This window comes from Megalobrama amblycephala, linkage group LG5 (genome assembly GCF_018812025.1).
Source record: "Megalobrama amblycephala isolate DHTTF-2021 linkage group LG5, ASM1881202v1, whole genome shotgun sequence".
Lineage (NCBI taxonomy): Eukaryota > Metazoa > Chordata > Actinopteri > Cypriniformes > Xenocyprididae > Megalobrama > Megalobrama amblycephala.
The window spans coordinates 30,156,537-30,182,332 of record NC_063048.1 but is presented as its reverse complement, the minus strand read 5'-3'; the positions used below and the strand labels follow the sequence as shown (position 1 = coordinate 30,182,332).

At 37.5% G+C, this 25,796-nt stretch overlaps 2 protein-coding genes across 3 annotated transcripts in view; both read right to left on the bottom strand.

The window, feature by feature from the left end:
- LOC125269060 (NACHT, LRR and PYD domains-containing protein 3-like) overlaps positions 1-25,796 on the bottom strand; it is a 42,488-nt gene extending 16,692 nt beyond the window's left edge. The window contains exons 1-3 of one of the 2 annotated variants that reach the window (XM_048191786.1): positions 25,645-25,796; positions 24,976-25,143; positions 24,215-24,271 (exon numbers count right to left, since the gene is read on the bottom strand). In XM_048191786.1, the coding sequence (XP_048047743.1) occupies positions 24,215-24,271; positions 24,976-25,127 (209 nt within the window). In that variant the 5' untranslated portion in view covers positions 25,128-25,143; positions 25,645-25,796. The remainder of the gene's footprint in view (positions 1-24,214; positions 24,272-24,975; positions 25,144-25,644) is intronic. The other variant, XM_048191787.1, reaches the window with a different exon arrangement.
- Positions 8,985-19,422, bottom strand: LOC125269333 (NACHT, LRR and PYD domains-containing protein 12-like). Its single transcript, XM_048192238.1, has 7 exons — positions 19,310-19,422; positions 17,880-18,053; positions 14,011-14,167; positions 13,649-13,902; positions 12,410-12,571; positions 11,782-11,828; positions 8,985-11,692 (listed from the first exon to the last, which is right to left on the bottom strand). Exons 1-7 carry the CDS (start codon positions 19,420-19,422, stop codon positions 11,139-11,141), a joined length of 1,461 nt encoding a protein of 486 aa, XP_048048195.1. The 3' UTR covers positions 8,985-11,138.

Below are 25,796 nucleotides of genomic sequence, written 5' to 3'. Positions count from 1 at the left end.
TGAGAGGCAGAGAATGTGTGTGCCATACAGAAGTGCACAGAAGTGTGTTATACTGGCCGTGGCTGCTTAACTGAGGACAAATGTCCAGCATATAGTGAAATCCCTACTGAAATCCATCACCTGAAATCCAGACACTGAACAGCAGTGCACTACAGCATACTGTACTAAAACATCAAAGCAAAGCACAGACAAGCCAGCAGAGACGGAACTTGCACACAGGAGAATGATTTTCTGAATTTCTGTTTCTGTTATTGATCAATCTCCTTGGAAGACAACTAAAACATGGCACATCTTACCCTGCTCTGTCAGTAATCACTGGGTAGCCTCTGCAAAACCACTTTATATCCCTGATCAAGTATTTCACTAAGAACCGATGGCTTAAATGAGAACCTTACATACAAAGAACTACAGCTCTCTCACTTCAGTTGTTTGGAGAATTCAATTTGCTGGTTGCCTGAGTTTTGGAAAGAGTCGTGCCTTGAACTGCGGCAAAAGGATTTTGGAGATCTGTCCTAATGCAGCCTGTTAGAGGCAAACAGCTCTCACTTGATCGCTATTGAAACAAACCGTTAGATATAACCACTGTATCACAACATAAACAAAGGATGTGCCTCTGAATATTCATCATACACATATACAAATGCTACTAGATTTTGAAACCAGATCTCCTGGGTTTAACCGAGTTGTATATGGGGCTTTTATTTTAGAGGGTCTTGCAGGGGAATTTTCTATCACGCAGTTACATGCAGTCTAATAAAATGATGACACTGGTGACAGCAAAACTACACTTCATCATAATCAAATGTACCCTGGTGGTTTCATGATTTACATTTTTGAGCTCACAGCATGGAGCAAAGCAATAGCACATAGATTTGAAATATTGATCTTTTTGAGTCACAACTGAAATATCTTGCTGTGTTATGACTGAAATAACTTTTTTTCTCAGGGATATATGGGCAGACATGTTCATTATCACTTCTGTGATGAATAATATAGACACTACATGAACCTCATTGAGGCTTTTACTTTTCAGACGAAAGTGTATTGAGGATTCACAAATGTGTAGAAAATAAGAGGAACTCTGCTTACTAATGCAATACTAGTAGAACGCACCCCTTGAGGCTGATGAATCACAGAGAACATAACACCAGCTGATCAATGGGCTTGTTTTAGGACTTGAGTCTGGTGATCGAAGAACAGCAGAACTCCTTCATATAATAAGCTAGAGAGGAGTCTCAGTCGGCCTTTGTGATGGATTCCTCATTAGATCAGAAGGGGCATACAGATAGTTTACTTCATCAACAAAGACAGAGATCCAATAAATCTGAGGCTCAGGAGACACTTATCCAATTACCATTGCAAGGGTTAAAACGTATTTGAGCCATTATATGACTGATAACTCTGTGGAAATTAATTGAGCAATTAAGTATGATGATTATTTCATAATTGTCCTTTTTTTAATCATTTATTTCTTAAAGGTGCCCTAGAATTAAATATTGAATTTATATTGGCATAGTTGAATAACAAGAGTTCAGTACATGGAAATGACATACAGTGAGTCTCAAACTCCATTGTTTCCTCCTTCTTATATAAATCTCATTTGTTTAAAAGACCTCCGAAGAACAGGCGAATCTCAACATAACACCGACTGTTACGTAACAGTCGGGGTGTACGCCCCAGTATTTGCATATGCCAGCCCACGTTCAAGGCATTAGACAAGGGCAGCCAGTATTAACATCTGGATGTGCACAGCTGAATCATCAGACTAGGTAAGCAAGCAAGAACAATAGCGAAAAATGGCAGATGGAGCAATAATAACTGACATGATCCATGATAACATGATATTTTAGTGATATTTGTGAATTGTCTTTCTAAATGTTTCGTTAGCATGTTGCTAATGTACTGTTAAATGTGGTTAAAGTTACCATCGTTTATTACTGTATTCACAGAGACAAGAGAGACGTCGCTATTTTCATTTTTAAACACTTGCAGTCTGTATAATTCATAAACACAACTTCATTCTTTATAAATCTCTCCAACAGTGTGTAATGTTAGCTTTAGCCATGGAGCACAGCCTCAAACTCATTCAGAATCAAATGTAAACATCCAAATAAATACAATACTCGCATGATCTGATGTATGTATGCAGCATGCATGACGAACATCTTGTAAAGATCCATTTTGAGGGTTATATTAGCTGTGTGAACTGTGTTTATGCTGTTCAAGGCAAGCGCGAACTCCGGGGGCAGGGAGCACGAGAATTAAAGGGGCCGCAACCTATATATCAGTGCATAGTTAATGATACCCCAAAATAGGCAGTTAAAAAAATGAATTAAAAAAAATCTATGGGGTATTTTGAGCTGAAACATCACAGACACATTCAGGGGACACCTTAGACTTATATTACATCTTTTAAAAAGAAGTTCTAGGGCACCTTTAATGGTGTACTCAGTGATTTTTTTTGTTTACGTTGCATGTCATGGACTTATATTGACTATATTAAAACCATCCTTTCATATACGCAATACTTTAAAACTGTTATTCCAGGCGATGATTAAAGTTTACATATATTTGTATGCTATTTTCTGAGTTTGGAAAACCATATCAGTGTTATTTACTCTTATAGTCTATTCTTGTCAATGGGGTCCAGTGTTGTTTGGACCCCAGTGTTTAACATTCTTTAAATATGATACTACTACAGTGTAGCCATATTGTATTTTAATATAAGATCACTGCAAAATTTCAAATATTATTTTACATACACTACTTTGGGTAAAAAATGGCTAAACACTAAGCTTTTATAGGATTAGTTCACTTCAGAATTTAAATTTCCTGATAATTTACTCACCCCCATGTCATTCAAGATGTTTATGTCTTTCTTTCTTCAGTCGAAAAGAAAGTAAGGTTTTTGAGGAAAACATTCCAGGATTTTTCTCCATATAGTGGACTTCACTGGGGTTCAACGGGATGAAGGTTCAATTTGTAGTTTCAGCGCAGCTTCAAAGGACTCTACACGAGGATTAATGGTCTTGTTTAGCGAAACGATCAGTAATTTCCTAAAAAATACGAATGTATATACTTTTTAACTACAAATGCTCGTCTTGCCTTGTTCTGCGATGCCCCACGCATTACATAATCACATTGGAAAGGTCACACGTGACGTAGGAGGAAGTACCGCGATAGGGCAAAAAACTGTTTGTAGACACTGGATTGGTACTTCCGCCTACGTCACACGTGACCTTTCCAATGTGATAACGTCATGCGTGGCACATCGGAGAGCTAGTGCAAGACGAGCATTTGTGGTTAAAAAGTATATAAATTTTTTTTTTTTTTTTTTTTTTTTTTAGAAAATGGCCGATCGTTTCATTAGACAAGATGCTTATTCCTCGTCTGGGATCATGTAGAGCCCTTTGAAGCTGCACTGAAACTGCAGTTTGGACCTTCAACCCATTGAACCCCAGTGAAGTCCACTATATGGAGAAAAATCCTGGAATGTTTTCCTCAAAAACCTTAATTTCTTTTCGACTGAAGAAAGAAAGACATAAACATCTTGGATGACATGGGGGTGAGTAAATTATCAGGAAATTTGAATTCTAAAGTGAACTAATCCTTTAAATTGTCTCAAACACAAATTAATGGTCAGGAAATTAGTCAAATGTAAGCAAATGCACTACTTAAAAATCCATTGCTGTCTCAGAAAAACATCAAAGACAGAATGAAGTTTTTGGCAGAATATGGGAAGTTGTGTGTGGAGTGATGAATCGCAATGAAACACGAGTTGCATGGTGATGCTCCAGAGCAGTGTCTTTGAAAATCTGCTGAGAAATATATTACCACAGAGAATCATGGAGGAAGAGTGTCATTGTGTGAGAAGGCTTTTTAGCTGCTGGTATTGGTGAGCTACTTCAATGTGAAAAGTCATTTAATGCTTTGGAGTAGAGGAGATTATTGAAGAATGGCTTGCTTCCCACATCAGGCTCATGTTTTGGCCTGGACAGAGTCAAGATTTGAACCCTACAATAAATATTTGGTCTGACGCTAAACTCCAACTAACTGGGAGACATTTTTCAACTACTCGAACTCTTTGAAGCCATTAACATTGATTGGAACAACACTGACTCTTCTTCCTATAAAAAAGCTGTCTGCAAGTTTACCCACATGGCTTAAACACTTAAAAAACAAACAAAGAGAAGGCTGTTCCTTGCTAAGTGTACAATATTTGTGCAATTATTATAGCTAATTTCCTGACCAGTGATTTGTGATTAAAATTTTTGGCTTGGCCATTTTTTTTTTTTTTTTCCCAGGAATGTAGTCTCTGACTGGCCCTCTGCAGAATTCAATTGAGTTTTTCCATGGAGGTAGAGTCCCTTGTAAGCTGCAAAAGTGCGTTGTAATGCGCCTTGGTGAGTATAATGCAGTTCTTAATGAGATTAATCCACAGGCTGAGAGAGACAGAAAAGAGGAACACCAGCATGATTTACAAGTCTTACAGGATCAATTAGCAGAGCTGCTTAAGCGGCCAATTGCTCAGCTGAGACAAAAACTGTGTCACAGATTTTAATGTGAAGCAATAAATCAGCAGGAGGCCAAATGATAGAGGGGCAGTGCAGTGTTTGAGGAAGGGAATTTTGAACTATAATGCAGATAAGGGACACACCCAGAATTTAAAGAGGTTAGCAGGGAGACTTCTGCATATTAGCAATAAAAAGTTATTCATTATTATTTAAAATTCATTTTCCATCACAAGTATTAACATAAAATATACACTACATTTAACACTTTGAACACAATTTATGTTTCAGTGTGTGTTCAAAGTTTTAACTGGTAGCGTTCAGAGACCCCCAAACATATTTGGACACTTGAGTTACATGTAAAAATGTATAAACAAATACTGCATTTTACTATTGTTTGTCCAACTAATTCCAAGGTGATTTTTAATAGATGTGTGAGTTAGCATCATTGAGATAGGCCTACTAAAAGCCTTCCTTAATTCCGCCGGAAAAAATTGTCTCTGACCTTGAACAGCAACAGAAGTTACATTATTACACCATTAGATGGCAGCAAAGACTGTCTTTATGAGTGTGTCAGTCAGTAACGAAGACTTTTACATTGAAAAGACTGAATTGTTGTGAACACAGAACAAGATGCAACTGACAAATGCTTTGACTAGTGACTGTCAGTCATGGGAAAACCCCTCAACTGTTAAAAGGACAAGATAATACATAGAACATTTAAACAGATTTTTTATTATGAACATAGGACTGACCTGAAGGAAAATGCAAAATCTGAATGCAGGTAATAAACTCGATCACTCGATCTCTTTCTCACAATACTCTTCTACATAATACAGTAAGCTTCAATGAACAATATCATTTGAGAACATACAGTTTACGTTGCTAAGAGTGGTTGCTAAAGGTGTTGTGTAGTGATACACCGAACCTTTGGGTGAAGCGGTCATAGCCGTGTTTTATCGTGAATAAAATGCAGCTATTGACCAATCAGAATCATTCTTTCTCATGTGAAACACAAAAGAAGATATTTTATAAAATGAAACAATACAATAAAAGTCTGTATGGTCCAATGTTGTTTGGAGCTCAACATTCTTCAAAATTCTTTTAAAGTCAAACAGGTTTGCAGCTACATGAGAGTTAGTAAATGATGACAAAATGTTCATTTTTTGGGGTGAACTATCCCTTTAAGGGTGACTGCCTTACTTTGTCAGTCCTTGGCACAGCCAAAAGGAGCAAACAGTGAAAAACTTGAACCAGTGTCGAGAACTAGCGGGATGTCACCTGATGACATATCGGAAGCATCTGTCCTGTCCAGAACGATAATGGCATATTCGTCCTCACAGTCCCAGATGCAGACCACAGTGAGCTGCAGATGCTCCTTTAGCCTCTAGTTATTATATGGAAATTGGCTCAGTGAACTCTTTACAGATAACTTACACTTGTGATCTGGCCGAGGACTAGCAGCATAATTCAAACCTTTCAGCACTGGCCAAGTACTTTCTGTTCCAGCTTTATCGATTTTGTGGCAGTGGGTAACTGTAGATCCATTGAGTTTATATGCCATGTTTGATATGAATGAACGGTTGGGTTTTTAAATCTCTTTTGGACTGAGTGGGGGTCAGACATGCTACTTCTAACTGCTCATTAAATATCCCAACTCCTCGTTTGTAACGCAAGCTCATCTTCTAATGTAAGAAAAAAGTTCTCACAGCCAGTTCAAGTGAAAGTTTAAAGTAAGATAAAATAACCTGCATACAAATATATGTGGGATATAAAGAGTCATTTAGAAATAATAAAACAATTAATTAATGTATGCAATATTGGATATAGCAGAAGAGGGATCAAGCTTTCATGAATTGTTTTTACTATAGAACATGGCATGTAGTGTGTGATCTCATGCATTTGACAAGATACCAGCATCTTCAGAACACAACCAAAGATATTTTTAATGAAATCTGAGAGCTTTCTGTCCCTCCATAGACTGCTAAACAACTACCACTTTGACGCTTCAAAAAGCTCATAAAGATCATAAAACTAATCCACATGAATGGAGTGGTTTAGTCCAAATTTTATGAAGAGACTCGATTGCTTTATGTGATGAACCAATTTAATTTAAGGCTTTTATCCTATATTCACATATTAGCTCATTTAAAAGATTTAAACACCACTACACAGTAATAATTATGTTTTATACAGTAAATCCCATATATAACAAAGGGTACACAATACCAGGGTATCCAGAATACCACATAAAGATGTTAAAACTATGTGTAAATGGTTTTCATTCTTGATTTTATCCGTTTAAATGATACACAGCATTTGTAATTTTCTATCAGATTCAGTGTTTTTAAATCCTGTACATTTTAGGTTAGTGCGACCTCTGCTGGTCACTATGAATGTCACGAGCAGCAAGATCTCCACTGAAGAAAGTCATGTGGGTTTGAAACGACACGAGGGTAAATAATGATGGAATTTACATTTTTAGGGGATCTATTCCTTTAAATTAGTTTTTGTATACATTATCGAGTATACATTATATAGAGACAGTCATATATGCATCTAATACCTTGAAAGGATCATCATCACTAAAATCCAGAGAAATTATGAGGTCAATGTCTTTTCTCTTTTCTCAGCACTGAGAAAAAAACTGAGGAGCAGAGGGTACTGATTTATCTGACGGATCACAACCTGAAATGAGTCCATATATTATTCACACTGAATTGCCAGTGAACAGCAGGTTCGCACCTTTCATTTTGTGGAGAAAGTCATGATTTCTGCCCCAGATCCATTGAGCGATGCTCATCAAAACATCTATAATACAAATACAGTAAATTGGCGCAGTAAATGGTTCTTGGGCTTTTGACAAGAACAGTTTAATCATTTTTTGATCTTCAAATCAGTGTGTGTGTGTTTTTTTAGCTTTAAAGAACTAGAGAATAAAGGTGGCCCCTTATATTTTAGACAGTATTTTTAATATTCTAAAAACATAAAGGCATTCTTCTGAAATCTGTAAATAAATAGCAGATTCCCACTGTGATAACTTGCTCCATATAATGTGATGACATGCCCCACTATGGACAGTAAATGGCATATTTAATTTGATGTGAAAAGGAGGCTGTGAGGGACAGACATACTGTGCAATGGGTCGTGCTGTTGTTTACCTTTGTGTCAATCAACAGAACATTGAAAACAAACCTTTTACTAAACAAAAACTCTAAAAGGTATATTCCTTTCCTTCACAGCCTTGTTTTCATCACATCAGTTCAAATATATCTACCCTCGCTGTGATGAACAAACAGCAACTGTTCCTTGACAGCAACCGTAGAAGTGTTTTTTTTTTTTTTTAATTGTTTCTTAAAGGTGCCCTCGAATGAAAAATTTAATTTATCTTGGCATAGTCAAATAACAAGAGTTCAGTACATGGAAATGACATACAGTGAGTCTCAAACTCCATTGTTTCCTCCTTATATAGATCTCATTTGTTTAAAAGACCTGCGAAGAACAGGCGAATCTCAACGTAACATCGACTGTTACGTAACAGTCGGGGTGTACACCCCAATATTTGCATATGCCAACCCATGTTCCCAACATTATGAAAGGCATTAGACAAGGGCAGCCAGTAACGTCTGGATGTGCACAGCTGAATCATCAGACTAGGTAAGCAAGCAAGAACAATAGTGAAAAATGGCAGATGGAGCGATAATAACTGACATGATCCATGATATCATGATATTTTTAGTGATATTTGTAAATTGTCTTTCTAAATGTTTTGTTAGCATGTTGCTAATGTACTGTTAAATGTGGTTAAAGTTACCATCGTTTCTTACTGTATTCACGGAGACAAGAGACGTCGCTATTTTCATTTTTAAACACTTGCAGTCTGTATAATGCATAAACACAGCTTCATTCTTTATAAATCTCTCCAACAGTGTAGCATTAGCCGTTAGCCACGGAGCACAGCCTCAAATTCATTCAGAATCAAATGTAAACAATATAACGGTATACAATACTCACATAATCCGACGCATGCATGCCGCATGCATGACGAACACTTTGTAAATTTCCATTTGCATAAACAAAGTTCAAATTTAGCTGTTTGAACTTTGTTTATGCACTATTCAAGGCAAGCGCGAGCTCCGTGGGCATGGAGCACGAGAATTAAAGGGCCAGTAGCCCTGAATCGGCTCATTTATAATGATGCCCCAAAATAGGCAGTTAAAAAAATGAATTAAAAAAAATCTATGGGGTATTTTGAGCTGAAACTTCACAGACACATTCAGGGGACACCTTAGACTTATATTACATCTTTTTTTTTAAAGTTCTAGGGCACCTTTAAAAAAAACTAACTTTTATGGACACCAAAATATGATCATTTTCATATGAGGGACCCCATCCTAAAATTTTAAAAGGCAGCTGAATATATTCTGATAGCCTTAATTGTTACTTCTGCGAGTCTCCAACAAACAAAACAAATTACATGCAAGATTTTTTTTTATTTACAACTCATGGAACAAAAACAAGGTATTTAAAAAGAACAACTTAAAAGTGAAACAACGGCTTCAGGAGGGGGCAAGCCCAAAATAACAAACAAAAAGCGTTCTGTCTGTGGGAGTAAAACCTCTAACTATACTACCAAAGAATAGAAAAATCAATAACAGAATTGTACCCCCCTTCCTGGAGAACAGAGAACAAAAATGGTGCCTACATCCCTACAGCTTCCATATAAACAACCAAATAAACAACCGTTAATGTAGCTAATAAGCTTGATATTAACAGCAGCAAGAATAAAAGAAGAATAGAATAGAATGGTAACATTAACCTCCACATGTAAACTACAACAAGTGTAAATGTTGTACACACACAACAATCAATAAAAACAATACAATACCAAAAAGTACAAAATTAAGCAGCTATCACATTCAACAACAAGAATGTTAGGAAAAAGCTCTTAAGAGAAAGTTTCTCAATCTCTGGCAGTTTCTTGTCTGCTCTTATGCTCCTTCACTCTTGACTGCTGAGCAGGTACAACTGGGGGCAATCAGCTGCCTGCCAGATGGATTGAGTTGGAGGAGCCAAACACAGAAAAAGCACACAAAAACACAAATGCAAGAAAACACAGCTCTTCTGATGGCCCGATACAATAAAGAATACATTTCTGGATGTAACATAATCCATTTCATTACATAACAATTGCAGCAAAGTGTTTTTGCTGTACTAAAATCTATGTATATTTAAGAAATTTTTAGCTGCTTCCGGGTCAAAACTAACCAAATGCAATAAGAGGGTTATCTTATTTATTTATCATTAATTTTTTTTTTTTTTCCACTGCACTGTTTTACTTTTTTTTTTTTCCACTGACCCCCTAGCACTCCCTTGTGGCCCCCCCAGACCAATCCCTGAACTAGACTAAGTGTGAGAACTAGACCCAAACAGTCTCCTCTATTATAAACCATGTGCTCTCAGATCATAACTTAATACTTCATATAGATTCAAATATATATTTAGGTTAAGAAAAAAAAATACACACATGTATCTAGTAACAAAATACTATTATGTCCTGACAGAAGAAAGAATCTCCACAGCTGTGTCTCTACTTTGTTGCATTGACTTTGTCCTGTAATATTGTATCTACAGTAATTGAACAATCAGTTTGACTGTGATTGTAAGACACAGTAGAGAATGAGTGATCAGGAAGAGATGTCATCCTTCCACACGGAGTGTAAGATAAGCTCCACAGTCTTCAACAACTGAAATGAATAGGGATGTAACAATATATTGTGTCACAATATATCGTGATACAAAAATGCAACAATATCGTATTGTGGATAGTGACAATCTGTATTGTGTATAGTTTACCCAAAATTAAAATTACTGTGTGAGAAAATTTTTTTGAGTTTGTTTCAGTACTACATTAAACCAACATATATAATGTTGAATATAGTGTATTATAATGCAATGGGGAAATATTTGAAGGTCCTGATAATGCCAAATGTAAAGAGTGGCCTACATTATTTTAAATATATCTTGTCAGTGACAGAGTGCAAACATATTCATCGTGTTTCAGCATTAGAATCATGAATATTTTTATTCTGGTGTCACCACTGTCCTGTGCATTGGGTTACCAGTGCCAAGTCCAAGCCTATTCATTTCCACCCCCAATGTAATACCAAATTTAGCATTTTAATCAACAGTAAGTTTTTTTTGTTAACCATTTACCATATGTCTTCGAGTATCGCAATAATAATGTATCGTGAGTTCAGTATCATGATATGTATCAAATTGTGACATGAGGCTATCGTTACACCCCTAGTTAAGAACTGTGTTAGAAGATGAGCTCTGACCTGACCCTCAGTTGTAACAGAGCGAGCGCTTGCTAAAAACTGTTTCCTGTGAGCAAGAATCTAAATCTTCCTCCAGGTGGCACTCTGAGACTCAAAGACAAAACTCCTGTTGAGCCACATTCAAATGCCTTTAAAAAAACACCATAGAAGTCTGTGGAGTGTCTCATTAAGACCAAAGTGAATTTGTGTGTGTTTCTATATACACATTACAATTAAGATAAGAATGAGAGAGAATGAGTTTACAGCTGTGTGTGTTAAAGAGAGACATAATATGAGTGTGTTTCTTTTACTTCACTGTGCGTCTCTGTTGTTTCTCACACAGAGACACTGAACCACTAAAATAAACCCCAAATCCAGCATAGAGGGGTTCAGTGAATTTGCTGTTGAGTGTGTGTAAGTGTGTGAGTGTGTGCGTTTCAGAGATGCTGTAGAAGGACAGAGTGCCGGCCAGCCAGTCCAGATACACTCCTACTCTGTTAGAGAGATGTGAAGGGACAGATATATCTGTGCTCTTATTATTGTGTCTGACAGTAAAACTGTTTTTTATACAGTTCAGACTCCAGGACTTTTCATTGTATCCAAACCAACAGTCATCACTCTTTCCTCTCCTGCTGATTCCTTTATACATCATTGATATATCAGCCCACCCGCTCCATTCAGCCTCCCAGTAACAGCGTCCAGACAGACTCTCTCTACACAGAACCTGAGGCAACTCATCAAATCTCTCTGGATGATCAGGATATGACTGCTCCTCTTCCACATGTGTCACCTTTCTGTTCCTCTCAGACAGAGCGAGATGAGTGTTTGCTGTGTTTAAATCCAGTGTGAGATCACATGCATCTGAACACAAGAGGAGAGATTCTAACATTTATAACAAAACAAAACAACAATGATCAAGGTGTGTGTGTGTGTGTGTGTGTGTAACTAACATTTATGCAGTCCTGCTGTAATTCTGATTATTCCTCCATGATCCACACTATAAAAACAAAATGTCACAGTCAATTTATATACTTTTTTTTTCTTTTATAAAAATGAAATATTAAATTGAAAATGATTTTCTCATCTAAACGCTCATGTTTAATTTATCAAAAAACAGACCAAATTTAGACACATTTTTAAATTGCAAACATGAAAATTCTGAACTGAGCTCAATAAGGAACACGTGAATGACTTAAATTTTTGTCTGATCATCACACAAAGTTATCGTATATCTTAAGACATCTTAAAATTAAGATATCTTTAGTTTCTTATCTTAAGATATCTTAAAATTAGTGAACTATATCTCCAAACTCAGGCTGGTGTCTCTTCTGATGAAGATCCTTTGGATCTTCTGTCTGTCCTTCAGCATTTGATGTGGTTCCTGATTCACAGCCTCTATCACTGAATAAGATCCTCAAGCATTACGCTACACACTCACCTTTACATAGATTATTTGTGTCTACATCCTTTAATTTCATTGAATATATGTGATTTATGCAGGGATATATTGTCATATGTGTTTATAGCACAAACATGTCCAAACACACATGACAGGATGATTGTTAGTGTTGAACATACTTGAGTTTGTCCAGTCTGTAGTTTGGATCAGAGACCAGCTTGAATAATAATTTTCCTGGGTGATTGTAGCTCAGATCCAGCTCTCTCAGGTGTGAGGGGTTTGAACTCAGAGCTGAAGCCAGATAACAACAGCCTTTCTCTGTCACCATACAGCCAGATAATCTACAAACACACACAAGCGCACACACACAAACACACACAGACAAATATATATTACCAGTGTCTTGGAAAGTAAAAAGGAAGATTGGGCAATTTAGTTTAATTTATTTGGATACGAGGAAAATTATCAAAGCAGCGATCTTTACACTACAAAGGTGGAACAGAAGCTACATGATTTACATGTGACATGGCATTTGTTTATGTACACAGAAAATGATGTAAAATGATACCTAATTTTTGTTATTCAATTCAGTGGTTGCTTAGTCATTTGATCATGATTTTTTTGTGGGTGGGTGTACTGATACATTTCGGGTTTAAGGGGTGACAGTGGGACAGATGTAGGTCAGAGCAAGCATGTTATAATCCTTACAGTTTAAGGCCACAAGACTATGACAAAAATCAATATTGTCAATTATTGCTCTTGATATTGTACTCATGACTATTAATGTGGATTAATAGAATACATTCAAATGTTTTTGTGTGGGGAAACAGCACACCATACACAGACAAAACAAGCTGAGAAACATTTATGAATTAGTTTATTGCCGTTTTACGCATTAGTAAATCAAGACAAGTCACAATGGTTAACTTAGTCCCATGAAAAAAAAAAACTGTTATTCAAATTGGGAATTATACAGACAGTGAGTAAAGAAAGGTCTCATCACTGAAACAGTTAATGACTTAAGTCAGTCACAAAAAAACTCCCTTTATGATCTATTAAGGTGACTACACTGCACAATGAATCTCTTACAATACATCGTATCTACACTTGTTTATGATGAGAACAGTCATGAATGTGCAGGTCTGAGTGCAGAATGTCAGTGAACACACACTGAACAAAAAAGAAAGGAAAAAAGAAATCTTTGATGCAATCTGAGCAGATCGAAATGTAATGCTGTAAGACACATTTCATTAATTTTCAATTTTCAATTTAATTGGGAAATTATTGCTAGGGATTATTCAGTAGTTGCTGGGTAGGGACATGTCCCTAGTGTCCATGTTAAATTTGACGCCCCTAGGACCAGAGCAGAAGGCATCTTAAATTTCATAACAACATGAACCATTATCTGTTTTTCTTACCTGAGTATATTGAGTTGACAATGAGAACTCTTCAGTCCATCAGACAGAAGCTTCACCCCTGAATCACACAGGTCATTATTACTCAGGTCCAGCTCTTTCAGTAAGGAGTTTGGTGATTGTAGAGATGAAGACAAACTTTCACAAAACTGACCAGTGAGATTACAGTTAGCAAGTCTATAATAGAGGATGAGATATGTATCAAAGAGGAGATGGTGGATTAAAATATTGTTACCTTTCGATAACGGTCTCTCAACATTGCGTCATTAGCTGATGCTATGGGGAAATCCCTTTCTCTGAAAATACTGAAGCCTGATTGTATCCCCACCCCTTGTTCTCTCTAGTTCTCTTCCCCCTCCTCTCACGAGCTTAGGAGGAAGAAGCAGATTCGCGAGGCTGAGCAAACGGGACACAGTGAGCTCCCATTCTTTCTGAAGCCCGCCCCCAGCCAACTCGATGAATGGTTCCTGCAGCCGGGGTGCCGCCAACGAACCCCCCTGCCAGAGGCCAGCCCCATTCTTTCTGAAGGTACATGATGAGCTCATTAAGTCATAGTACGCCCGCTACTCAGTTCACGTTTCTTCCAACCTTACCTCTGTTGATGGCATGGACCAGAAGGGATATGAACTAGAGGTCTTCTCGGGTCCTAAAATCTGTACTCGACCCGAATCACTTCTTACCCGAAGCAGACAAGCATAAATAATTTTTTAAAAGAAAAAGCAAACCCAAGACAGACCCAATAAAATTAGACCCAAGTCCGACCCGACAGCATTTAGCCTATTTTCAAACCTGACTGGACCCGAACATAAACGGCATTGACGTGTCTACAGCCTGCAGCCCCACAGTCATTCAGAAAAATCCTCGGTGTCCTGCTGACTTATTTGGCCACTGCTCCATTACTTTCATTTATTAATTTATTTACTTATTTATTACACATGCCACCTATTCCTCTAAGCCCAGCAGAGCCTCTTCTGCCCTGGTGACGAGGGCTTATACAGCGGTCGGCCAGGCAGGATCCGCCCTCCACATGATGGCAGTCCTTCCAGTCTTCCAGGGCAAGCTACTCTGGTTCAAAGATGAGTCAGCTTAGAGAGCGTACTGACAAAAATGCGCAGTGGAGATCTTCGTAACTGGTTACATTAGTAACCGAAACATCGGTTTTGTGCCCATGGTATTGATCACATATTGATCACATGACTAATACTCTATTTTTCATCAGGAGGTGAACTCTAAATATTGACTGACAATCAGCTCAAGTATGTTTAACACTCTGAGGTCTGAAGGTATCGCCGGCGATACCACCGTGGTTTTTTCTTATCAGTGTGAAAGAGAGTCAAAATACTCCGTCAATGTTGCACATACAATTAAGAGTTATACACCATTTTAATCTGTGGAATATCTTCTTTCATTTGTGTACACTCAGAGTAAAAACAAAATGTTGTGCTTTTTGTAAAATAAAGAAAACTAACATGATGCGTGATCTCTCCTCTCCCTCTGAACAAAGTCCAATCTGATAGTTCTTAGAAAATGAACTGTAACTTAGTGAATACTAATGACAAAAAAATTACACTTATGTCTAAAAAAACGTTAAGATGTCAGGTTTTAAAACATGTAAGTCAAATCGAAAACAAACCTTCTGTGTTTATGTAATCTGTATGAAAAGAGAGCCATGTCAGAAGTCTGTGATTCAGCTCATTATCCGCTAATGCGGCCACGCCCACGGAGCCAGCGCTATTCAGACGCAAATTCAGAGGCAATACATGCATACATCGTCTCAATCGTGTATTTATTGTCTTCAAAGTGTTTTGAATAGCCATATTTAGCGATCTCTTGCCTCTGTTAGTTCCTTGATTGTCACATGATATTCCTCTTCTTTTACTGAGGCATTTGTGGACAAAAGGGGCAGAGCGCCCTCCGGCTGCAAGTATGAATGATGAAAACACAGTATCCAGCACTCATAGTAATGACAATAAATATAGAATAATAAATATTATCTCTGTATAGAAAATTGATATAAACATATGAGAATCCATCAATATTTCTCCAAATGTGTATGCTTTTAAGCATATTAAGAAATTATGGTCAATATAAGATTTTAAGAGTCAAAATGTGAAGCTTGAGTCTTAGATCATTTTAATGATGTATAGTTTGTCAACTGCACATCAACATTTAGGCTCTATAATATAACAAATATAGTAGCCTATATGAAATGCCCTAGAGGTAGGAATGTTCAGACGCTTTGCATCACAGAAATACATTATATCTGAAAGTATATTAAAATAGAAAACCATTATTTGGTTAGAGACTTGAGACTTCTTTTAAAAACATTATAATGGCAATGTGTTCAATCTTTTGACTGGTAGTGTAATTTAACATAGGCCTATACAAAATTTTCTTCATATCATGTGCAATAATACGTGCATGCATGAGATCACAAAAATCATGTTTTTTTTGTCCTGAGTGGACTTTAATCCTGTTATTAGCATGATCACAGAGGGTTTTTTCACAGCCTACCTGACTGAAAGGCCTCATTAATATGCAAGTCATTTCAGGTCATTATTATTCAATTCTTTTGTCTTCTCAGGTGAGAATCACCCATTATACATGAGGATTCACGCCTCCTCGCATACTGTGTTTCTTGACCAAAAGTGTCTTAGAAAATTTAAATCTCTCTATTGTTTTATATGAAGGAGTAGGAAGGATAATTTTTACTTCATTCTGAAGCAAAAACTCTAGTCTACAACCTCCAATACCTAGAAGTCTTATGAACACAGATTTAATATACTTTTTTTGGCCTTATTTCAGTGACTTAAGTTTTTTGTTTTTTCAATAACCACGCATAAACGTTATTCCTTCAAAAACACAAACATGTACATACATGTTCCTCACATATTATTGTATCCTAGTTTGTGCTGAATACAGTGTAATGACACTTTTTCCATTAATATGTTTATGAACAACTGAAAAAAGCACAAATGTCAGGGCATGTCAAAACTTCTCCAGGGCCCCAAAAATCCTCAGACCCCAGAGGGTTAAATTAGTCTGATACTGTAAGGTTATTATAAAACTGACTCAAAATCAGTTAGTCATATTTGACAAAGGTAAAGCTGTTTGCTGAAATCACATGACCGAAACACTTTGATTTATATTCCAAAGCAACTGATTCTACATCAGTTCTACATTCTACAGTGCAGTAAAATGTTTAAATGAAATAAGAGATTAGTGTTATCAAAAGTACCGACTATGATACCAAGTCAGTACTGAAATTTTAAAAAGATGACACTTTGAGCGCTATTGAGCGGATTTGTAAACACCTTTGATTGGCCTTTGTGTTGATGCACTCATCAGATATGTCTGTGATTGGCTACAATGATCAACGCTTCCAAAACATGTTGTAAATAGACATCAGTAATGCTCTTCACTGAGCGCTTAAACAGATACACAAGGGAGCTTTTGAAAGCGAGCATCTACTATATCAGAGGACGGTCCTGCTTTCAAATGCTCCTGCTTTCAAATTCAAACACTTCCATGTGCTTTCAAACGCTCCCATGTGTTGATCATTGTAGCCAATCACAGACATATCGGATGAGCGTGTCAACACAAAGGCCAAACAGAGGTGTTTACGAATCCGTTCAACTTTGCCCAAAACATCATTTTTAAAAAAAAAATTTCATTACCAACTTGGTATCGTGGTTGGTACTTTTGACAACACTATAAGAGATTAACACATATAAGAATGACAGTCATTGTTCTTGTGCATAAACCAGTAAAGTCCTTTATCATTTCATTCCTGATCATTCATCTTCACAGTTCAACACTGTCTCTGTCTTTTGCTGCACTGGCACTATTCATGTTTTCTGGATTCTTGTTTGCACTAAAACAGTTTTGTCCTTTTCCAACAGCTGCTGATTTCCTTTTAAATTATAGTAATTTCAAACAAAACAGTGTCATGATTTGATGGAGGTATTACTATGTTACTCTTTATCAACAAAGAAAGGTAAAAAGAAATCTTTGATGCAATCTGAGCAGATCGAAATGTAATGCTGTAAGACACATTTCATTAATTTTCACTTTTCAATTTAATTGAGAAATTATTGCTAGGGATTATTCAGTAGTTGCTGGGTTTTGGTAGGGACATGTCCCTAATGTCCATATTAAATTTGACGCCCCTAGGACCAGAGCAGAAGGCATCTTAAATTTCATAACAACGTGAACCATTATCTGTTTTTCTTACCTGAGTATATTGAGTTGACAATGAGAACTCTTCAGTCCATCAGACAGAGGCTTCACCCCTGAATCCCACAGGTCATTATTACTCAGGTCCAGCTCTCTCAGTAAGGAGTTTGATGATTGTAGAGATGAAGACAAACTTTCACAAAACTGACCAGTGAGATTACAGTCAGCAAGTCTATAATAGAGGATGAAATATGTTTCAAAGAGGAGATGGTGGATTAAAATATTGTTACCTTTCGATAACAGTCTCTCAACATTGCGTCATTAGCTGATGCTATGGAGAAATCCCTTTCTCCGAAAATACTGAAGCCTGATTGAATCCCACCCCTTGTTCTCTCTAGTTCCCTTCCCCCTCCTCTCACGATCTTAGGAGGAAGAAGCAGATTCGTGAGGCTGAGCAAACGGGACACATTGGCCCAGTTCCCGAGTGACTCCCCACAGCATGAAAATTCACCAGCGCCCCTCTTTTGGTACAAGGGGCCTGGTTTCATTTGGTTGGTCTGAGGAGGATGCTGGCAACTCAGATGAGCTTAGAGTCCAGCCCGGACCAGGATTTGACTGCTTTCAATCGCTCCCGCTTTCAAATTCAAACACTTTCATGTGCTTTCAAACGCTTCCATGCATTGATCATTGTAGCCAATCACAGACATATCTGATAAGTGTGTCAACAAAGGCCAAACAGAGGTGTTTACGAATCTGCTCAAAATTGCCCAAAACATCATATTTTTTAAATTTCAGTACCAACTTGGTATCGTGGTTGGTACTTTTGACAAAACTATAAGAGATTAACACATATAAGAATGACAGTCATTGTTCTTGTACATAAACCAATAAAGTACTTTATCATTTCACTCCTGATCATTCATCTTCACAGTTTAACACTGTCTCTGTCGTTTGCTGCACTGGCACTATTCATGTTTTCTGGATTCTTGTTTGCACTAAAATGGTTTTGTCCTCTTCCAACAGCTTCTGATTTCCTTTTAAATTATAGTTGTGACAAGCAGGGCAGGTGAGAGCCGTGAGGGAACTGCGCAAGGCCGGTGATGCGAGTGATAATGAACATCAGCTGCGCGTTGCACCGGCCTCGAATCTCTCACAAAGGAGCTCCGGAAGCATAAAAGGAGGAGCGACGACAGTGAAGGATGAGAGAGGACCAGGCCTGGATTTTATTTTATGTTTTGTTATGTTTGTGTGGCCGGCAGTTGTCCGTGAGGAACTGCCGGCATTTTTTTATTTTATATTAAAGTTATGTGTTTAACGTTCACCGGTTCCCGCCTCCTTCTTCCCGTGCATACGAACTGTGTTACAATAGTCATTTCAAACAAAACAGTGTCATGATTTAATGGAGGTATTACAATGTTACTGTGTATCAACAAAACAGACACATCTTAACACACAGCTTAATTTACAATCACATAAATTAATACTCACAGAGCTTTTCTGCAGTGCAGCACAGCTGGTATCAGTCTCCTTCTACCCTCATCTGATGTGTTGTATTTCTTCAGATCAAACTCATCCAGCACTTCCTCTGATATCTGAAGCATGTAGGCTATTGTTGAGCAGTGAGATGGAGAGAGTTCATTAACTGAGTGATCCTCTGATTTCACAAACTCCTGAATCTCTCTGTAGAGAGTCTGATCATTAGTTTCCAGCAGACAGAGGAACAGATTAATGCATTTGTCAGCTGAGAGATGTTCGATCACCCTTGATTGTATTTTTTAATGTACTGTGTGGTTTTTCTGAATGGTCTCTGAGCTGTTCACTGTGTGTGTCAGTAGATCCTGTAAGGAGTCTCTGATTGGACTTCCAGTGAGACGCCCAACAGGAACCGCAGGAAAAAGATCCAGTTGTCCAGTTATACTGCTTAAAGATTCGTTAACTGCTGCTTCTAGTAGCTCATACAGAGAGTTTTTCTGAATGTACTTTTTATATTCTTTTTTCAGAAATAACTTCAGTGATTTGTTATCCTTAACTACATGGCAGTAAAACACAAAGAAAGCAGCTAGAAACTCCTGAAAGCTCAGATGTAATGAAGCAGTAGACTTTCCTCTGATGAATCACAGATTCCTCCTTAAAGATCTCAGTGCAAATCCCAGAATACACTGAGGCATCAGTGACGTCTATGCCGCTCTCAATCAGGTCCTGCTCATAGAACATCACATTGCCCTTCATCAGCTGTTTGAAAGCCAGTTCAGCAAGTTTCACAATCACATCTCTGTTGGATTGCAGGACTTTCTCTGGATCTTTCTCATCATACTTCTGATTCCTCATGTTGACCTGAGTCAGCAGGAAGTGGATGTACATTTCAGTCAGAGTTTGAGGGATTTCTGCACTGTCATCTTGCTTCAAGAGGTTTTGAAGCACAGTGGCTGAGATCCAGCAGAAGACTGGTATGTGACACATGATGTGGAGGCTTCTTGATCTTCTAATGTGTGAGATGATTCTGCTGGCTTGATGCTCATCACTGATTCTCTTCCTGAAATATTCCTCCTTCTGTGCCTCATTGAATCCCTGAATTTCTGTCACACGGTTGATGTATTTTGAAGGGATCTGATTGGCTGCTGCTGGTCTGGAGGTGATCCAGATGAGAGCAGAGGGAAGCAAATCTCCACTGATAAGGTCTGACATCAAAAAACCTACTTCTGAAGACTTATTCACATCACAAATTTTCAAATTGCCTGAAAACATCAGTGTAATTCTGCTTTCATCTAGACCATCAAAGATGAACACAACCTTACACTCCTCATAAATGTTTGAGTCCAAATCTTGAAGTTCAGGATAAAAGTCCAGCAGAAGTCTGTGAAGACTGTACTTGTGATCTTTAATCAAGTTCAGCTCTCGAAATGGAAGCACAAACATGAAATCCACATCCTGATTGGCTTTACCCTCGGACCAGTCCATAATGAACTTCTGCACAGAGACGGTTTTTCCAATTCCAGCGATGCCTTTAGTAAGAACAGTCTTGATTTTGACTTTTTTCTCCCAGCCTGATTCATGCAAAGGTTTAAAGATGTCATTGCAGTAGATTGGAGTGTCTTGTGTTCGGGCTGTTTTCTCCATCTGTAAAACCTCATGTTCTTCATTTACCCCTTCACTCTCTCCCTCTATGATGTAGAGCTGTGTGTAGATCCTGTTCAGGAGGGCTTGATTCTCTTCTAGTTTAATTCCCTCATATAAGTTCTCATACTTGTTCATCATGCTGGTTTTGTGCTGGTCTCTGACTCTCTGCCAGATCAGGGTCTGACAGTCGGAGTCAGTGCAGGTCAGACGGGGCGTCACTGATCTGATAACATCATCTCTCTTCACTCTGCAGGAAGAGAGAGATGAAATAAGACTATATTCCTGAATTTCTGTCACACGGTTAATGTATTTTGAGGGGATCTGATCAACGTGTGCCATTTCACCAGAGTTGTAATGTCTAATCTAAGGCCAACACAGGCGAATAAATCAATATGCTTCTAAATATGCAAATTGTTGTTCATCACAATTTCAAAATAAAAGTTTAAACACTCGCTGTAACATTTCTATCGTAAAGAAGTGGACAAATATTAAAGATTAAGTGGACATTTGAATTAAATGTTGTTTGGCCAATATTAAACAAGGACTTCATGCTATAAAGTGTAACAACAACAACAATCAGCAGGCTGTCGGCGCCCTCTGCATTCATTTGTTATTATGCGTAATGTACATAAGTTGATTGTTTATATTATGTATATTACATTATGTATTTTAACAGTGTTGTTCAATAAATCCATATTATTACTTGCTTTTGATTCTTTATTTGAACCAAATAATATTGCCTCGTTATTATTAGTATTTTAAGTTATTTTAAAGGCTATTCTTCACCTTTTGTTCACACAGGTCTATTTTTATTATCACCAAAAAATTATCTGATTACCTGATTAATCGTTAAAATAATCAACCGATTACTCGATTACCAAAATAATCGTTAGTGACAGTCCTCGATCCCACACTTAGACAGAAGTGTCAGTTAAACAGATACAATATGAATAAAAAAAAAACCATAAAAAAAAAAACTTTCAGATAGAATATGTCTGCAGCTTGCTGTTATGGTTATCATACAGATACTGTATCTAAAGATGCTGATATTGACCAGGGACATTTGCACCAGCTGTGTGCAAGTTACAACTTAGCCTAAATGTAGCACAAATGACCACCATGATTACACCAATTGTATTACATCCAATGAGTGTGTTCACATGCGCAGTTATATAATCTAAACCACGGGTGCAAAACTCAGTTCCTGTAGGGCCAGGGTTGTTTAGCTTCAATCCTAATAAAACACACTTGATCCAGCAAATCAAGGGCCCTATCATACACCCAGCTCAATGCGGCGCCAGGCGTGACGCAAGGGTTTTTTGTCCCGTAGATGGTCTGCTCGTGCGCACGAGCAGATCCTTTTCCTCTCTAGAGAAGTGTTCCAGTTTTTCTGCTGCAAATTTCGCCATGTACATAGCGAATCCGCCATGGCTCGAGCACAACTGGCTTTTAAAGGGAACGGGAGATGAGACTCTTATTGGTTTATTGCATGTTATGCCCAAAACACACCCATTACTCATTAACCCTTTGAGCGGTACGGTCCCACATATGGGATTTTTATTTCTGTGCCCCTGGGCGTACGGTCCCACATATGGGATTTCGAACGCTCAGCGACGTCACATAACTGCCAGATTCAAACTGCGCTTTCGCGCTTTGGCTGTGAGACGGACGCGCGCAGCTCTTGTCATATATTGCAGCTATGCAGTGTTTTCAGCCACATAACGTTTCTTTTAAGGTTTCAGACATTTAAATAGGCATAAGCACCATTAAAACAATATATTTAGAGTTTATAAAATACAAACTGATGTCAGACATCAGTGGAAGGAGCAATAACAATCCATTCGTTTACAATTTGCTGACATTTATTCATATCAGATACACATAATGGGCCCAAGTAACTACAAAGTTTACTCTATTATTCTTCCAGTTCACCAGCCACGTACTTGCATATATTTTGGGAGAAAATGATGAATTCACCTGCTGTAAATCCGACTGACAGGACTCTGCGAACTGCGGGGCAAACTAAGATGGCGGCGCCCATCTCGCATTATAGATCAAGATAAAGATCATTTATAAAGGCTTTTAAACGACAAAACACACTCACTTACACATATTTGAGGATCGGAATATCAGATAGTTGATAACATGGTAAGCAAGTTTGTGAATATTTTAAATAAACAAGGAAAAACAAAATAATAGCGATCCACCTGTCATACAGTGTTATTGTGGCTGCGCTCAGCGCTCGTGACACGCATGACGCGTCGCTATGGAAACATTAAAGGCAAACGTTCTAAAATAACGGTCGCCTTAAAAAAACTCACTCTGGGGGGACAGTTAGAATATTTTAAACTCACGCTCGAAAGGGTTAAGAGAATAGGGACAACCCTTTTAGACCATGCACCAGGCGTGCCAAATATTTTTCCCGTAGTTAAACTAGCAATAATGGATTCGGACAAGCTCTAAGTGCACTTGCGCCGTGCGCTTTAGACCATGTGCTTAGATCATTAAATTAGGGCCTTCAGGTTTATTTGTACTCACACTAATTGAGCTTGTTTTACCTGAAAAACTACAACAGTGAACTTTGCAATGTGCATTGCCCTGTCATTCGGGCATGCCAAGTTTCAACACAAAAACAATAAATGAAAAACATGTCAAATTTTCCAGTTTGCTATATTAGTATTTATTTTTTGCTCCTTAAAATATAGTTCCTAAAAATATATAATTTACATAAAATAATTGTTATATTTCATGATTAGACTACATCATGAAATATAAATTTTCACACCTATTGTTTACAAATTTGAAGGCTGCTTATTGGATCAATAAAAGTAAATGTCATATTTTGCAAATACACGTTACTTTATGTTATGTTAGCATATGACCTACTACAGGGGTGCCCAATCCTTTTCCTGGAGATCGACCTACCTTCAGGTTTCAGATTCAACCCTGATCCAACACACTTGTCTGTAATTAACTTAATTAGCTCCTTCAGTTGTGATGGATCAGGGTTGAAACTTTGCAGGAAGGTAGATCTCCAGGAATATGATTGGGCTCCCTGACCTACTAGCTTGTATGTATGTATGTATGTATAAAATGATGTATGTATAAACTGAATGAAGTACAGACTGCAGACACACTGCTCACACTGATACTCACTCAGGGTCAGAGGTCAGTGCTCCATCATTGAGTTTAGGGGGAGGGTCCATGGATGCATCACTCTTCATAGATACACAGCTGGGTTCTGGAGATGCTGCTTTATGTGTCTGAACAAAAAACCTCTCCTTTCTCTGCTTATAGGGAGTCATTTTACAGTGCTTCCCTTTAAAAGCAGTGCTATTAAAACACACAAAACAGAAATTAACTTCAATTTAAGTATTATGTAAGTATAAGCATTATATGCTTGCATTTATGTGCATATTCTCCAGTGCGGTTGAGTTCAGCTCAGCAGCTGGACACACAGAATGTAATAAAGCTTGGAAAGTGTTGACAACAGAAATCCAACCCCACTAGGGGTGAAAAAAAAAAATCCAGCAGAATTACATTATGACATGGTTCAAAGTGTTCCATTTGCATTAGTGTTCCTGGTCATTGTCATCCATGATTTAAGGGGTAATGACATGAATTTGTTATTATTTTAATATGTTCCTTGAGGTTTACTTATAACGTTAATAAAGTTTTTTTGCACAAAAAAAACCCCAAACATACATGGAAAAAAAATTATGTTTAACCTTTATTATGACTCTCTGTCTGAACTGATCAGTTTTTAAGGCTTGTCAGTAAAATGGCAACCGATTGGCTAACGTCAAAATATTATACCCAGGGCACCTTGTGGATAAACTAATTATTGCAAAAAAAATTAAATGCGCATATGCAACCTGTGCATACGGCAGTGTACGTACAGTATGTGCATACTCTTCTGATGATAAAATTAGCGCCATGCGCACTATAAAAAACCTGACTTAACATAAATTACCAATGTTTTTTACCACACTAGATCTTAATGTCTCCTTGCAAGTTTGAAATCACATTATACTCACTTAGGGTCAGAGGTCAGTGCTCCATCATTGAGTTTAGGGGGAGGGTCCATGGACGCATCACTCTTCATAGACACACAGCTGGGTTCTGGAGACGCTGCTTTACGTGTCTGAACAGGAACCCCCTTTTTTTTTCGTTTATTTTTGCCACCCATTTTACCGGACGTACTACTGAAACACACAATATACAACAAATTACATTTTTAGACACACAGAATAAAACATTTAATAAAAACATCAGTGTCTTGGTTATGCTTTATCAGTTTCAGTATGATCGTGAATTATTTGCTAGGTATACTAATGCACAAAATATTAAAATAGTTAATAGAAAGTATCCTTTACTGTGTAGAAAGACAACAAAGATGCTTTTGTCAGTACAACTAAGAGTTCAATGGTTTAAGAAACTGCAAATAGAGGAAACTTGCATGTATTATTTCCATTTATGACTGTCAAAACAAAGAGATTCTTTCTAAGAAACGGATATAATGCATTTTTACAGGATAGTTTAGTTTCTGTTATATTTCTGTGTTTTATCAACAGGTGTTTGGTATGGAAGGCTATCAAGAGAAAGAAAAACAGAGTGGCATTACATTATAACAGACATTTACACACACCATTAAATATTAAATGATGCATGAAAATAAATCCAGAAATGTGTTGGCTCGAACCTACCTCTGCCTCAACAAAGAACATAAAACATGATTCTGTTCATAAGTCCATTCAGTCTCTAGATAGCAGCACTAAACTGTTGTGATGTTCTCGAAATGATTCATAACACTTACAAACAACTTTTACTTCCTGATGTTGTTCATGTTCTTCCTTTC